Consider the following 15,393-nt stretch of genomic DNA (forward strand, 5'->3'; position numbering starts at 1 on the left):
AAGTTAAACCTTTCGATTAATTTCCATATATATATATATATATATATATATATATATATATATATCCAATTTTCATTCTTTTTTTTAATTCAATATCAACCGGACATAATATTTTAAATAATTTTCCTCCCTCTCCTTGTATGGCCCAATGTGATCGAAACATGCAATAAAGGGAACCATGAGTTCCTTTTCGTTTTCCTTTAATTTTCCACATTAATTTGTCATTGGTAGGTACTTAGAACAACCTGAAATACAATTTATATGCCAATTTGAAAAACTATTCTCCCCCTCCCATCATAACTACTTGACCGAAACTATGGCTAATAAAGGAGGCGAGATTTTTCTTCATTTTGCCTCAAATTGATACTTTACCCATTGTTTATTTACTTTAATAAACATGTTTCAAGCATTAAACTAGTCATTAAAACAATCAATTCCTCTAATTCAATTTTTTCATAATGCTAAACAATACATAATCCAATAAAATCCATGGTAAAACTTTAAATTAAGCTTTGATTAAGGTTGCTCACCTCTTAACCACAATTTTTTAGGAAGAAAATGGCAAGAAAACAAGTTTTTCCCTTCCCTTCTCTCTCCCTTCCTTTTCTTCTCCAAACCGTCCCCTTTGAAGCAGCTATTTCCATAGTTTTTCCTTCACTTTCCTAGCTAAATCTCCTTCTAACCCATTTTTTATCTTTTATTTCAAGTGTTTGCTTGAGATTTTAAAAGAAAAGTTGAAGAAATTTGGCAAAAACAATCCCCCTCTTTCTTCTCCCTAATGGCCAGTCACTCTTGACTTCTTTAAAAAGCCAATAATATATTTATATCACTCATATACTACAACTTACAACCATGTCATTTTCTTTTAAAGTCGAGTGTTTTCCCTGTCCCTTTACCTAGTTATTTAAATCGCATTCAGAAGTTTTAATCCATAAAACTATATTTCTAAAATAATTATCATTGCCATATTTATTATATTATCATTTTATTTATTTTTTATCTTAACTAGGATTTACAATTATTGTGTGCAAGTGTATGAACTCAATACTAAGAATTTTAGTGACCTAAATAAAGATAATGTGCAAGAAAATGGACTTAACACTATTAATCCAAATAAGTCTTAAAAATAGATTAATAAAGAATATAATGATTTTTGTTTAGTGGTAGAGGAAAAAGTTTTAGGGAACTATAATGGAATTGCCTGAAAAAATAAATGTGGTGTTAGACAAGTTTCACGATATTAGTCCTCTTAAACTACTTAAACTACTTGATTCCCCACTTTTCATACTTTATATCCAACACATCATAGATTTAGATCAACATATTGAGCTCTAAGTTCCTAACGGTTTGGATTTCGCTAAACCTTTGTTGACATTTTGTTTTTAATCTCTTCTACTCTTAATGAAAGCCTGTGGTCATATCATTTCTTTCTTTTCCTTTTCACTTCATGCTAAGTAAAGCTCATCTAAGGCAATGGTTAGTACATGATAAACAGTCATGCAGATTGACACACATCACTCACAGGTTTTAAAATGTTTACCACGTATGGAAGATGAAAAGTGCTAAGCAATGTTTGCTAGGAGTTAATAGCAAGCAAGAATTGCAAGTTAAGTAACAACAGGCAAACCAGGTGCACAAACTAGGCATATATTTGGGGACGCAGGTGTAGAAAGCCTTGGAACAGAGCATATGATTCAAATGACCACAGGTCAAATGAAGAACTAAAAATGTTGGAGATGACGAGTAAAATGATAACGACTGAAAAATTCTAAAAGATGCACCCTTTAAGAAGTTTTAAAGTAGTACATGTTGAGATCGGTGATAGAGGAAACTAGCTGACATAATCAGGTCCTTCATTAGAAGGGAAAAAACAAAAAAAAGAACATCAAATTAACAAATACAAAGGATCCCTTGAGGATAATCCAGTTGGTGCGGAATTACATGGGATAGTTACAGAAGTATTTAAGCACCTACTGGCATGAGATAAAAAAAAATTGAGTATGAAATTAAAATTACACTTATATGGAAATGCCTAAGGTGGAGAGTGGTGCAAAAAGGTGGTGCAGAATGGAAAAAAGAAGATAAAAGGGCACTGACAAAATAAGAAATTCATAGCTATGAAAAAATTCAGAAACACAGAAGAGCCTAAAATCAATAATGATTCAAGCGACCACAGGTGGAGAAATGGTGCAGGACCAGGTGGAGAGAGACTTCAAACATAAAAAATGATTCTAATATTCACTGGCCACATGAAGAACTAAGAATGTCAGGATAGATGAGTAAAATGATAATAATAGACACATTCCAGAAAAGCATCATTTTAGAAGTTTTAAGGTAGCACAAGCTGAGGGCAGTGATAGATGAAATTAGTTGGGACAGTAAGATCCTTCCTTTGGGGGGGCGGGGGGGATTCAAAACAAAGGGTCCAGTACAATTTGATGGTATATAATGACATAGGATAATAACAAAAGTCTGTACAGGCAGGCAGGCAGGTACATGATCAAGAAATAGAATGTGAAATTACACTTGTAAGAAAATGCTGAAGGAGGAGAGTGGTGCAAAAAGATGGTTAATAAGACGAAAAGAAAATCAAAGGTCTGTCAAAATTAGAGACCAGTAGTTATGTGAAAATGCAGAATTAAACCATAGAAGACCCCAAAATGAATAATAACTGTGCACCAATACTACAGAGGCTCAATTTGTGAAGTTGAATAGAATAGCAAGTTCCACTGTAGAGTACAATTGCCAGAGAATGAAGACAAGGAAATCTGACAAAAGCTCAAATTCAGAGAATTTAAAGCTACGATGTTCATGAAAATCCAAGTAAAAGGAAAGGTAGAAGCAGTGATGTAAAAAAAGAGGTAAGTGGAGGGGAATTTTGTTGCCAGTCTTCAGAGTTTAAAGTTGATTAGCAGGATGGAGTGCTACATTTCTCTACAGAAGCTGCACTACAAATTAATATACTCCAAAAGTTAGGTTTATGACGTTGATTTCTCACTTTTCCTAGTTTGTTTTCATCTTGAATCTATTAAAAAGGGTGAAGATCAAACTGTCCATCCTTTTAACATGCTACTTTCTAAAAAACTCATCTCAAAAACCAAAGAATTAGCTGAAGACCAGGTTCTTGTGTATGGATTGATACTATCATTACACATATAGTAAGGAAACCAAAGGATCAAGAGACAGGACCGTCATCCAAATCACAAGAGATTCTCTCCACTCAAGGAAGAGAAAAAAAGGAATAGAAACGTGTATCGTATACACCCTGCAATTTGAGAATATATGGATTTGAGTCATGATAGGTTCTTTTGAACATGTTGCTACGGTAGTATTCAGACCAATCAGTATAACATATCCAAAAGGCCAAATGCAAGTTTAGGCTAAAATAAGTCAGCAACATCGACTCAATACGTATAGAACATGTCCAAAATTAAGTAAACAGCTAAATCATAATGCACCATTTTCATTGCACATAGCTCTATCTCAAAAATGGTAAATATCAATACAAGCATATGGTTCAGCAAACAGTAATATCAAAATAGAATGCAAGAATAAGCTGAGTAAAAGAAAACACCTAGACAAGTTCAATATAGGCCATGGGTGCGTTATCCCCTCGTCTCGGTAAAGTTCTAATAATTCTGGTATATCCACCATTTCGTTCCCCGTATCTGTCGGGGACCTCAGCAAATAAGGCATGGACGATCTGCTTTTCATAGATGAAGCCGAGAGCCTGTCTCCTTTTGTGGAGAGAACCATCCTTAGCCAAAGTGATCATCTTGTCAACATACTTCCTCATGGCACTGGCACGTGCTCTGGTGGTCTTGATGCGACCATGCTTAAGGAGCTGAGTGGTGAGGCCTCTGAGAAGTGCTCGACGCTGGTCTGGTGGGCGATTGAGCTTGGGAACCCGCCTGCCATGCCTCATGGCAAAAAAGCGAGAACCATTATCAACGTCAGGGAAGACATGCCCACAGGTGACATTGTCTGTAAGTAGAACACACAACAGTCAGAATGGTAATCTGAAACGGCATAACCTTAAGGCAAAAAAAATTCCCTAAACCCTAAATTTGGAATCAAACAGGTAGTAGTAGCATTACAAATAGGTAATTGAAAGAATAGTAGAGAAATTACCGGAGAAACCAAGGGAGAGAAGAGGGTTAAGAACGGTGAAAGAGCGAGTAAGGACTGGTTGTTGCCGTTGTTGGCGGCGAGGCGAAGAGAAGCTGATGCTTTTGTGGAAGCATTGGCGACCAGGTGATGATGGGAGTCGAATGGTGGCTGCGGCACTCGTTGAAGAAGAAGAATAAGGAGGAGAAGGAAGGGAAGACCTGAGAGAAGCCATGCTCCATCTATGACTGCTAGTGCTAGGAGAAGCGTCCACTGTCACTGCCACTGCCACGGCCATTGATAATGCCACTTCTTCTACTACCACTGTTTGGCTGGACTTGTCTCTTCGTCTCTCAAGGTTTTCAAGGAAGGAAGGAAGGATTGGATCAGATGAGAACGGATAAAATGAGAGGACAAGGATTTTACTCACTCCAAATCTTTGGGCTGAGCTGGGCTGGGCTGGGATTTTCTTCTGCATTGCGTGATTTACTACACTAGATTCCAGAAAAGAAAAACATATTGAATTGTTTTTAAGAAAAAATATTTTTGAATAAATTTAATTTTTTTTTACTTTAAATTAATAATATTTTTGATGTTTTCAAATTATTTTGATATTATAATATTAAAAATATTTTTAAAAAATATTACTGTAAAACATTTCAGAGTAAAAATATTTTTAAAAACAACCATTATTTAATATATTTTTTAAATTTATAATATCTTGTTTATAATCATTTATTTAAAATATTTTTTTCTCTAATGGCGAACTTTTTAAAAAACTACAATTATCACCTGCCACTTGTGTTTTGTCCATGCTACTTTGCCTTCTTTATATATATATTGATTTACTGAATTTACACTCTCCTTTGTTGTCAAGTCCAGCAATCCGATTCAGCGCCCTTGATTGCAAATTCCAAGTGTCAACAGGCGATACATAAATCAAGGCATCTGGTCAAACAAATTCCATTTTCCAATCGTTTTGCTTTTGTATTACCAAAGCCCATTGGTATGGTCCTTATGTCGTTTTATGCACTCCTCGTGAACTTTGTTACTCCTACTGTTCTAGACTTTGTCCATCATTTTTAATCCAACAAATATGGTCATTATCAATATGTTTTTATATATATTTATCAATAAATATTAAATAAAAAATATATATAAGCATAATTTTTTTTAATTTTCAAATTTGTTCGGCTGGCACGCGCACCAAACATGTTTTAATAAAGGCATGCTTGGTTTGATGCTAAGCAGACTCAACCTTGAATGAGCTTAAATCTATCATAGTCTATCATGTTTTTAATTTTTAGTTGGATAAAATGAGTAGAATACAACTCACAATATAGCTTAAAATATCACAAAGATAAAAAGTTACACTTTAGCCAATTTTTCTCCACAAAAAAACAAAACGCATGAAATACAAATACACCATGAAACTTTCAAACAAAGATTCATAATTTTTATTCTCCACTGCATATATATTTTTAGAACATCTTTCTATAATATTATTATATTTTTTCTCTATAAAAATATGTTTATTTAAGCATCAGAAAAGCCCTTACCTCTATCAAATAAAATCTTTTGCACGTATTAGCCACAAGTCCCCTGGTTAGGGAGAATGGATGAGATTATTAGAACCAATTGATTAATAGACTATCTAACCCCGGAGCATTGTTCCTAGGCTATTTGGATTTTTAGGAGTGATGTTGTATATGAGAAGACTAATAAAAAAAGCCATCAATTTCTTTTATAAAACTTGCTTTTAGCATTTCCAGGGCATTTCATGGCGCACAACCAATGCCCTCTTAAGCTTGTACGCGGCCCAACTCGTTGCCGCGGACACTCTTATCCAGCAAGAGCTTCAACACTTATTAATCATATGCAAGTCCTCACCCAAGTTGTGTTAGCAACCTAAAGGCAAAATCAAATCTTGCCACCCCTAACAAGTCTTAACACTCTCAACAACACACAATGTCTTAACGTTACGACCACCAATTACATAATAAGTCTGCAAAATGATTACACTACCCAATGGAGACCAATAAGGATAATATTCATGAAAGTCTCTTATAGGATTATTGTCACACATATGCATAGAGTAAATACTCAAAATGTACTTTTTCTAGTTAATATAGAACAAACATCATTCATTGTAATTGTCATTCTATGCCAAGCTCTCTAGGCTCCCAAGAGCCTAATAAACAAAAAACTAAAATACAATCTATGCATAAGAATACCCATGAGAAAGTTTATAGCCCCAACCAATGAAGAGTTTCTTCTTTGTCTAAACACATATTAAGCATTCGACTCCATGAATACTATATTTCCATGAAAACGAGTTTGGACAACTATGATGACTTGGTCGGCCTAAGGAAGCATGTATAAAATATACACAGTAGCTTGGAGTTGATCATTTAATACCGTGACTCAATGTGCAAGAAACTCCCTACAATCTTTAAAGGATCTACGCATGTTTGGTACAATAACTTGAAACCAAACTTCATTGAAGGATTCAATGACTTATGAGCCAAGGTAGCAGCATGTTTTAACACCAACATGCCAAAAAAAAAAAAAACTCTATAAATCTTTTTAGTGTTGCCTAATAAGAAGGAGAATATACACGGGTATATTTGAGGAGATTTGACGAGGAGATATTCAAGGTTAAAGAATTGATTGGGTTAATGGCCTTAAAATCCTTGGTAAGAGGATTAAGGGAACATGTCTTCTAGAAAAAACTTTATGCCTTACAAGATAAAAGCTTGTTCAAAATAAAACAATTCATGAAAAATCACATATGAGTTAAAGATGACAGTTTGCTATGATATGGAACTTTTTATTTTTATAAGGAAAACCAGTGTAATTGACCTTTTAAGTGAAGTAATCAAGGTATTCTAAACAAACATCTTAATATCACCTCGACATGTTTTCTTTTAAGAACCTTCTTTATACTTATCACTCAAATTACCTTAAGATATATAATCCTTGATAAAAATATAAGTTTCTTGAATATGAATGACTTATTCAAAATAAGTTTTTCATTTTCTCTAAGTAATGGCTAAAAGCTCCTCAACACTTATCCTAAAAATGTGCAATTCTCCTAGAAATGGATGGACGTAATCTTCCTAGTGCTACATGCATTACTCTTAAAGGGATGGATGTAGTCTCCCTAGTGTCTATATGTATCACTTTTTAAGGGATGAACATAGTCTCTCTAGTGTTATATACACCACTCTCCAGGTAATGGACGTAACTATCTTAATGCTATATGCACCAATTTTCAAGGAATGAACTTGGTTTTTCTAGTACAAATAAAAACACCATCTAATCACCACTTTTTAGTGAGGGGCTCTCATGCCCTGATGATTATTTTTTAGTAGAGGGCTTTTAAGCCAATGACAATGCTGGGAAAACTATAGGCTCTCACTCTTCAAATATCCTATAATCACTTAGAAATTTCTAAGTATATGTTCACTTTTATTGGGTTCCATATATCCACTTAAGAATTTATATAGATGATGGGCATGAAAACCTAATCTCTTAGAATTTTTCTAAATACAGATTTTTGGTCTTTTATGTTTGAACGAATTTTTTTTCCAATCAAGATGCATATTTTCAAGTTTACCCTCTTTTTATTCGAGCAAAACTCACCACTCTAAATGAACTGGGAGATTAATTTATGTCTTTGCATATTATATCACAAAAATTAAAGGGCTACTGATGAGCTAAGATTTTATTAGTATATTTTTACTAATAAATCACAAATAAAAAAAACCATACAAGTATAAATTTTCTTTAATTTTTGGGTGCGTTGGGCTAGCACGTGGCAACACCAAACATGTCACAGTGAAGGTGTGTTGAGTTTGGTGTTAAATAAACCCAAACTCGATTGGGCTTGATAGTGTGCCAAGCCAAGCCCCAAAAGGGCTTAAATCTATCATGGTCTGTTATGTATCCATCTTTTAGTTGGATAAAATGAGTGGAATGCAGCTCATAATGTAATTCAAAAATATCATAAAGATAAAGTTACATTATAACCCACTTTCTCCATAAAAAGGCAAAACTCATTGATTATAAATACACCATGAGACCTTCAAAATAAAGGCTCACAATTTTCATTCTCTATCATATATATATATTTTCAGAGCATCTTTTTAGAATATTATTATATTTTTTCTCTTTAAAAAGATAGTCCCTACCTCCATCAAAAGAAACCTTTTAGAGGTATTAGCCACAAACCAACCTGGCTCACCAAACACAAAGTACAAACTATCAATCACCTTGGCTAGGAAGAATGGATGGGATTGTTAGGACCAATTGATTAACCAACTATTCAATTTGAGAGCCTTGATCCTAAGTTATTTGAATTTTTAAGACTTCATCAAATGAAAACTCAAGGAATGGAGAAACATTTTTTAATCCTTACAAAGTAATTAACATAATTAGGAAATGAAGTTAAAATAACAGAAAATCTAAAACACTTGGAAAATTTATTATATACATAGACTCAATTTACCTATTCACCACTATAATATAATCATCGTTTTATTCTTAAAAAAAAAAATCAATGGCTTTGATGTTGTGGATAATTTAGTTTTTTTCAATGTGCCATTAGTTATTATATAATTAACCTGAAACAACTTTATTTATTTATTTATTTTTTTAACATAATTAGATTACTAAAAAGCCCTTAAAAGGCAAAAACCAATGAATTGTCATCTAGGGGTATATTTTTTCTTTTCATCATGGTTAGAACAGTTAAATGATGCAAAAAGCCTTCAAAAAAATAAAAAAAAGAGTTGTAATCTAGGAGCTATTTTATCTTTTTAAAGGGGACTTGTTGCTATATTCATGTTGACTTGGGGATAATTTTTTTTTTCTTGTATATATATTTATTTATTTTTATTTTTATTTTTACTAGGGTTTATATTTTTTATCCAATTTCATCCTTCCATGTTTAATTATTTATGAATTTAGCCTTATTGTTTTTTCTATTTTTGAAAAAAATTTCTAAGTTATTTTGATCATTTTTTTATTTGATCAATTTTTTATTGTTATCTATCTTATTTTATTATCTAATTAAAATAAAAACATTTTATGTGACTAAGCGATGCGCCAACAACAATGATCACATATTTTTGTTTCTTCATAAAAGGCACTAAAATATATTTTTAGGAAAAAAATACGCGGCCCCCAAGCGCAGCGCACATCTACTAGTCTTATAAATGGCTGCGGTTACAAACAAGAAGATAAGCTTTGCTTTGGAAAGGACCAAAGCCATTTTTAGACAAAGCAAGCAAAGCCCTTGTAGTAATTAGGAGCAATAATAGTAGAAAGGTCGTTATGGAAGCCCTTAAGGGTAGTTGAAAGAAGAAGCATCAATAGGAGGGTTCGTGTCTAACTGACTCTCACTGACGGAGTGGTCCCACACACCTTTGCAATAGCAAATAGGGCCGGAGGAGATTCACAGATCCGCTCTCCACCCACTGTCTGATATCTATCATCCATACAAAAAGAGAGAGACAAGCCTCTTTCCCTTTTCTTGGGATAGCTTTTTCTTTTTCTAACAAGTTTTACTCTTATTTTAGTAACCTGTGTTAGTAGTAGGGTATATAGTATTGCCCAGTCTCGGCATGTAATATTGTAATGTAATCTTAATTATTAATTAACAACTACTGCTATAAATCATGGGTTGCTTAAATATTTCAATTTTTCCTTTTTTTTTTTAATAATAAAAACACTGGTAACAGTGTGTGAGAGAGAGAGGGGGGAAAAAAGAGTGTCAAGGGGGGAGACGGGAAAAAAGAAGTAGCCAAGAATGAAACAAGTAGGCCGCTGCATTATCAGGACAGCCATTCTACCAGTATCTGCTGCTGCTTCTGCTCCTGCCTTACCCCTACTACTAGTAAGTCTTCAAAGTCACTGTCATAACATTTCTAGTACAGGTAATCAAGATGGGCAACTGCGGCACTAGAGAAGAATCTGCTGTTGTCTCCACTGTTCAAGGTTATTAAATTTCCCGTTTTAGTTTCAGCCCCAGATCTATCCCTTCCCCCATTTCTCTCTTTAGTATTCTACATTTTGCTTTCTGGGTATTTAAGGTTTCGTTAATAAAGCTCGAAATTTTGGAGATTTTCATCGAAATCTTTTGAAGTTTGAATCTTTATTCTCTTATAAAAAGAAAGTTTGAATCTTTAGTATTTATACGAGTGTGAAATTTGGTGGGCGTGCAGTTCAACAACAGCTTCACATACTGTCATCATCAACATCAATTAAAAACGGCCAGTCAGACAAGAAGCATACCAGGTCAATTTCAGATCTGAGTGATCCTACTTCAACTCCACGCAACTTTGAAGACTCAAGAAAGAATGCCCTTCTTTACACCCATGTTATAGCCTTCACTTTGTATGAACTCGAGACTATTACCAAGAGCTTTCGCTCTGATTACATTCTTGGGGAAGGAGGGTTTGGAACGGTTTATAAAGGCTACATTGATGAGAATGTCAGGGTTGGCCTCAAATCTATTCCAGTTGCTGTCAAGGTTCTAAATAGAGAGGGTCTTCAAGGCCACCGTGAATGGCTTGTATGTCTCTGCTTAATGTGCATTGACATTGCCCAACCTACCTCTTTTTACTTCATCTCACTTTCATGTCTTTCCTGCTTATTGAACAGTGCTTGTTTCTTTTTTGTTGTGTTTACTAGACGGAAGTGAACTTTCTGGGGCAGCTAAGGCATCCTAATTTGGTGAAGTTGATTGGGTATTGCTGTGAGGATGATCACAGGTTACTTGTTTATGAGTTTATGTTCCGAGGAAGCCTTGAGAATCATCTATTTCGAAGTATGCATTTTTTTGCCTTTTGTTCCTCTTCAATTATTGTGTTTCTTGTTACCAATTACTGTCTTTAATGCTACTTATTGCTCCGTCTTGACTGAAAAGGGTATTGCTACTGCTGTAAATGACAATATGGTATGGTTGACTTTTGCTGCGATCATCAACGATCACTTTTTTTCTGCTAAAAGATGCTTTCTTTGCCTTCTCTTCTTTCTTTTGATGTTTTACAGAAATTAATGGCAAGCATAATTTCTGCTGCCATAGCACCTGCATTCGAGATCATGGCTGCTTTTGTAATGAAAAATTTACTCATAGTTCTGGCACCTTTGATGTGTTCCAATTCAAGAATGATAAGCATCGGTCCCGTGGTTGTCTGTGAAATACATGAGTTGCTTGTTCTATTCATCTACTGACAATAGTTATTTGAAATGGCGTCAAACATAAATTTACTACTTTGAGGATATGCTGCTATATCCTTAGCTTTCCAATTAGGTTCATTAACTAGATTTATTGCTGTATGGGAGGTTCTCTCATTGAAGAGTTCTGAATCTGATGTGTTATAAAACTTTCTTGTGTTTTGATTTGTTTAGGGAATGTGATGTAAATTGTTTCAGAAATTATATCGGTTTAGATTTTCAATTCCTTGGGTGGTGTTTCTCCTTTGGGAAAAGATACAAGACTCTTTAAAAATTATATACCGTAAGGATGAATAGATTGTACTATACTGTGATTGATGAAACTACATGGATGATCTATCATTTTGTATAACCTTTAATTTAGCAATTTTCTAATGATTTATTGTGATTATTAGTGCCAAATGGATTGTACTTGTTAGTTCTAGTGAGAACATATACAAGACCTTGCTTAGTATTAGAATCTGTAACCTCAATGTTTTGTTAACATGAATTGCTATGAACTTTTCCGAGGAATCCAGAAGCAACAGTTCCATTATCTTGGGCCACAAGAATGATGATTGCTCTTGGAGCTGCTAAAGGGCTTGCTTTTCTTCACAATGCAGAAAGGCCAGTTATATATCGGGACTTCAAAACTTCCAATATATTACTGGACTCTGTAAGTGGGGTTTCTTATATGTCATTTATCTGAGATTTCTTGTTTGGTTTTCTTGATACAGGACGGTCCCTCCTTGTTACCTGTGCTAATACTCGTTACCGATGCATTCACAGGATTATACAGCCAAGCTCTCTGATTTTGGGCTTGCAAAAGCTGGACCCCAAGGCGATGAGACTCATGTATCAACGCGAGTGATGGGTACTTATGGTTATGCTGCTCCTGAATATGTAATGACTGGTACGACCCTCTACAATCTCTAAAATTCTTGAGGTTCAGCGTTATTTATTCTAAGGTTTGGTAAGGAGACTAAATACATTTATTCAGAGAAAGCTTAAACTAGGAACTGATCAAGCAGTGTTTCTGTATGTATGGAGAAAAAATCAGTTATGAGGGTTGCCTGGCAACGACTAGTTAATCAAGGAATTGGGTGGCAATGTTGGCTAATCTGATATAAGCATCAATGAGAAATATATGGTTTCTCACTTGGATCTCATAAGGTTATGATGTAGATTTTCATTTCAGCTGAATAAAAGAATTGGAAAAATAAGGGTGGCATATCAAACATCTGTAAGTTTGTTGTTTATGGTACGATGAATCAATGATTGCTGTGCATGCATGTGCCTAATTTCATGGACACTGCAGGGGTGCCAAATTGCCTTTGTGTAAAAGCATGTATCCGCGCCTGCTTTTCTTAGAAAGTTTATATGGCATGCAGGCCACCTGACTGCAAGAAGCGACGTATACAGTTTTGGAGTAGTTCTTCTGGAACTATTGACAGGAAGGAAGTCAGTTGACAAGACCAGACCCAGCAAGGAGCAGAGCTTGGTGGATTGGGCCCGTCCAAAATTGAATGACAAGAGAAAGTTGCTGCAAATAATTGACCCAAGACTGGAGAATCAGTACTCTGTAAGGGCAGCACAGAAAGCCTGCAGCCTGGCGTACTACTGTCTGAGCCAGAATCCAAAGGCAAGGCCCCTGATGAGTGATGTAGTTGAAACTTTGGAACCTCTACAATGTAGCAATGATGGTGCCAATGGAGTTTCATCATCGTCACTGACCCCAACCCTAACAGGCAGTGCCAGTGCTTTTGCAATGGGCGGGGTCCCTGATTACCGGATGCGGAGATTCACCAACAACGTTGTTCCTGGTTCTAGTTGTCGTTCTCCTAATCCAAATTGCTCTCCTGGTGGCCCTGCAGCGTGCAGGGTCAGATGAGCGATATCACCTTCTATGTATTTGGTGTGCCTTTCCGTCCCCATCGATCTTTCTAAACGACAACTTCTGATTGTTAAGTCGTGAGTGAATTTGCTGCTGTTTGTACTTGGTGTACATTCTATCATCTTGACCCCCAGCCAGCTGTTAGTTGCTGCTCGCTAACTTGTTGCTCGTAGCAATCATCTAGCAAAGTTTGCACAGCAATGAGAATTGCCAAATGAAAGCAGTTTTTCTTATTTAGGAGATATCTAGCTTTGCGTTCTGTTTTACCTGTGTGTTGAGGAAGGCATGTTAGAGGAAATATCCTCGAGTTCATGTACATTTAATTAAGAGTCCCTTCATGCCAAACTGTAACTTGATTAATAATGTCATGATTTTCCCTCTCGGATTGTTTGGATTTGGATGGATGCCTCAACAGTTCACGGATGCCGATGTGAACCAATGAGCGTTCTCACTTGAGCTGGTAGGGGGACTAATAATATGAATTAATTAGCCTCACAGTCCAGACATTATCCCGTTCATGCATTTGCGTAGTTTTTATACGAGGGGCCTGATTAATTTGAAAAAATTGTGCCTATCACAACTCTCTAGTCTCTAGCTCCTCCTTGGATGGTTTTGTGTCTGGGGCCAGGCATCACTGTCAGACAGTGTTGAGTTGAAAGCTTTCTGTGAGGAGGCTAGATGATTCTCAGAAGTGGCCCGTGCCAGTGCCAGCAAACTACTTTACATCTATCGAACGATCAAGTTTCCAAAACTACTTAATGGCTAAACCCCTTGTCTCCATCATTGGCTGTGCATGATACCGTATAATAGAGCACAAGAAAGAAAGAAGGAAAGAGAAAGAAAACCCACTTCATTGACCCCCAACAACTCTTCTCCAGAGCTCTGCACCACACAAAATTTGATTCCTCAATTCAACTCTCCTCTCCGTCTATGCATGCATGTATGTATGTACATGTGCAGCTCTTGCATGCCTCCTCTCTGGCCTGTCAGCCGACATATATGATTGAGATGAATTATTCCACGAAACTAGCAGTATCAGTATTAGCAATCCTTTTGTTGATCAGTGGTCCAGCTGGTAAGTTGGTTTCTGAGCAAGGTTTTCAATCTTCATCTTGACTCACTATATATAGACATGGAGGTGGTTAATCTTTCAAAGTGACTAATATATTTGCAGTTGAGGCTTCTCCAGAAAACACATCGTTGAGTTCTACCGCAGGAGAATTCCGGCCTATGGAGGCAGCTGAGTACAGGGTAATTGGAAGAAAGGGAGAAGATGATTTGTGGAGAAGAAGGCTAGCACCTTTCCAGCTGTGTTTGCTATGCAAGTGCTGCGCTGGGGCGGCAACCACCACCTGTGCCACCATGTCTTGCTGCTTCGGAATCGATTGCCGACTTCCTAACAAGCCTTATGGGGTTTGTGCTTTTGTACCTAAGACCTGTAATTGTACCTCTTGCGCTACTGTCTAGCTACTGCTTTGCCATATATATAAATTTAACCATCTTCAATTAATTAATATTTATTATACATCAAAACCTTAATTTACTCCATGGCTTACTCTAAGTATACACCAGTCATCCCTTGCTTGAAATGAATTCAGAATCTTCTTGGTCTGCACAAATCTTCATGTTATATATATGTATGTATGTATGTATGTATGTATGTATTGGATTTCATAGTTAAGAGAATAACAGTATTTGTTTTGTTGTGTTTAAAAAATACAGAATCTGTAATAGATATTGAGAAGAAAACAATCGTACTGGACCACTATAAAATAGTATATAATTCTTTAAATTATTGTAATTTTCCTGTAATTAATTAAGGGTCCCAAATACAATTCCTGGGTTAATTGATATTTAAGGAAAAAAGGGTTGCGTTGTTGGATAAGCTTCAACATTACGGAGAGCCCAAGATATCCTATACAAGAGTAGTTAGGATAAGATAGGCTTGATGTAATCCTAATAGAATTAGGAGTTATCTAGTTCTAATAGAAATAGGAAAGCTGTACTAGAATTGATATAAATATCATTGTTGAGTTGTAACAATGATCACAACGAAAGCTTGCAGTGTTTAGTTTTGAGTTATTTTCTAAACATAATAAGAGAGCTATTCTTATACACAAGCTAAGTGTCTTTGTTTCACAAAAACTAGAATTGGTATCAGAGCTGTAGGC

At 35.6% G+C, this 15,393-nt stretch overlaps 3 protein-coding genes across 4 annotated transcripts; 2 read left to right on the plus strand and 1 right to left on the minus strand.

Annotated features, from left to right (window-relative positions):
• Positions 1–3,443: 3,443 nt before the first annotated feature.
• Positions 3,444–4,512, minus strand: LOC118047219 (large ribosomal subunit protein bL17c). The gene is made up of 2 exons (XM_035056452.2): positions 4,132–4,512; positions 3,444–3,984 (listed from the first exon to the last, which is right to left on the minus strand). Exons 1-2 carry the CDS (start codon positions 4,403–4,405, stop codon positions 3,575–3,577), a joined length of 684 nt encoding a protein of 227 aa, XP_034912343.1. The 5' UTR covers positions 4,406–4,512; the 3' UTR covers positions 3,444–3,574.
• A 4,843-nt stretch (positions 4,513–9,355) lies between these two features.
• Positions 9,356–14,732, plus strand: LOC118047218 (probable serine/threonine-protein kinase PBL8). Of its 2 annotated transcripts, none has more exons than XM_035056449.2 (7): positions 9,356–10,107; positions 10,335–10,684; positions 10,804–10,939; positions 11,868–12,004; positions 12,118–12,241; positions 12,720–14,297; positions 14,397–14,732. In XM_035056449.2, exons 1-6 carry the CDS (start codon positions 10,056–10,058, stop codon positions 13,217–13,219), a joined length of 1,299 nt encoding a protein of 432 aa, XP_034912340.1. In that variant the 5' UTR covers positions 9,356–10,055; the 3' UTR covers positions 13,220–14,297; positions 14,397–14,732. The 2 variants fall into 2 exon arrangements, with proteins under 2 accessions (XP_034912340.1, XP_073261356.1); XM_073405255.1 differs by having other exon boundaries at positions 14,412–14,732.
• On the plus strand, positions 14,231–14,689 carry LOC118047227 (uncharacterized). The gene is made up of 2 exons (XM_035056466.1): positions 14,231–14,297; positions 14,397–14,689. Exons 1-2 carry the CDS (start codon positions 14,231–14,233, stop codon positions 14,687–14,689), a joined length of 360 nt encoding a protein of 119 aa, XP_034912357.1.
• Positions 14,733–15,393: the final 661 nt, after the last annotated feature.

The sequence above is a fragment of the Populus alba genome, chromosome 16, assembly GCF_005239225.2.
Source record: "Populus alba chromosome 16, ASM523922v2, whole genome shotgun sequence".
NCBI classification, from domain to species: domain Eukaryota; kingdom Viridiplantae; phylum Streptophyta; class Magnoliopsida; order Malpighiales; family Salicaceae; genus Populus; species Populus alba.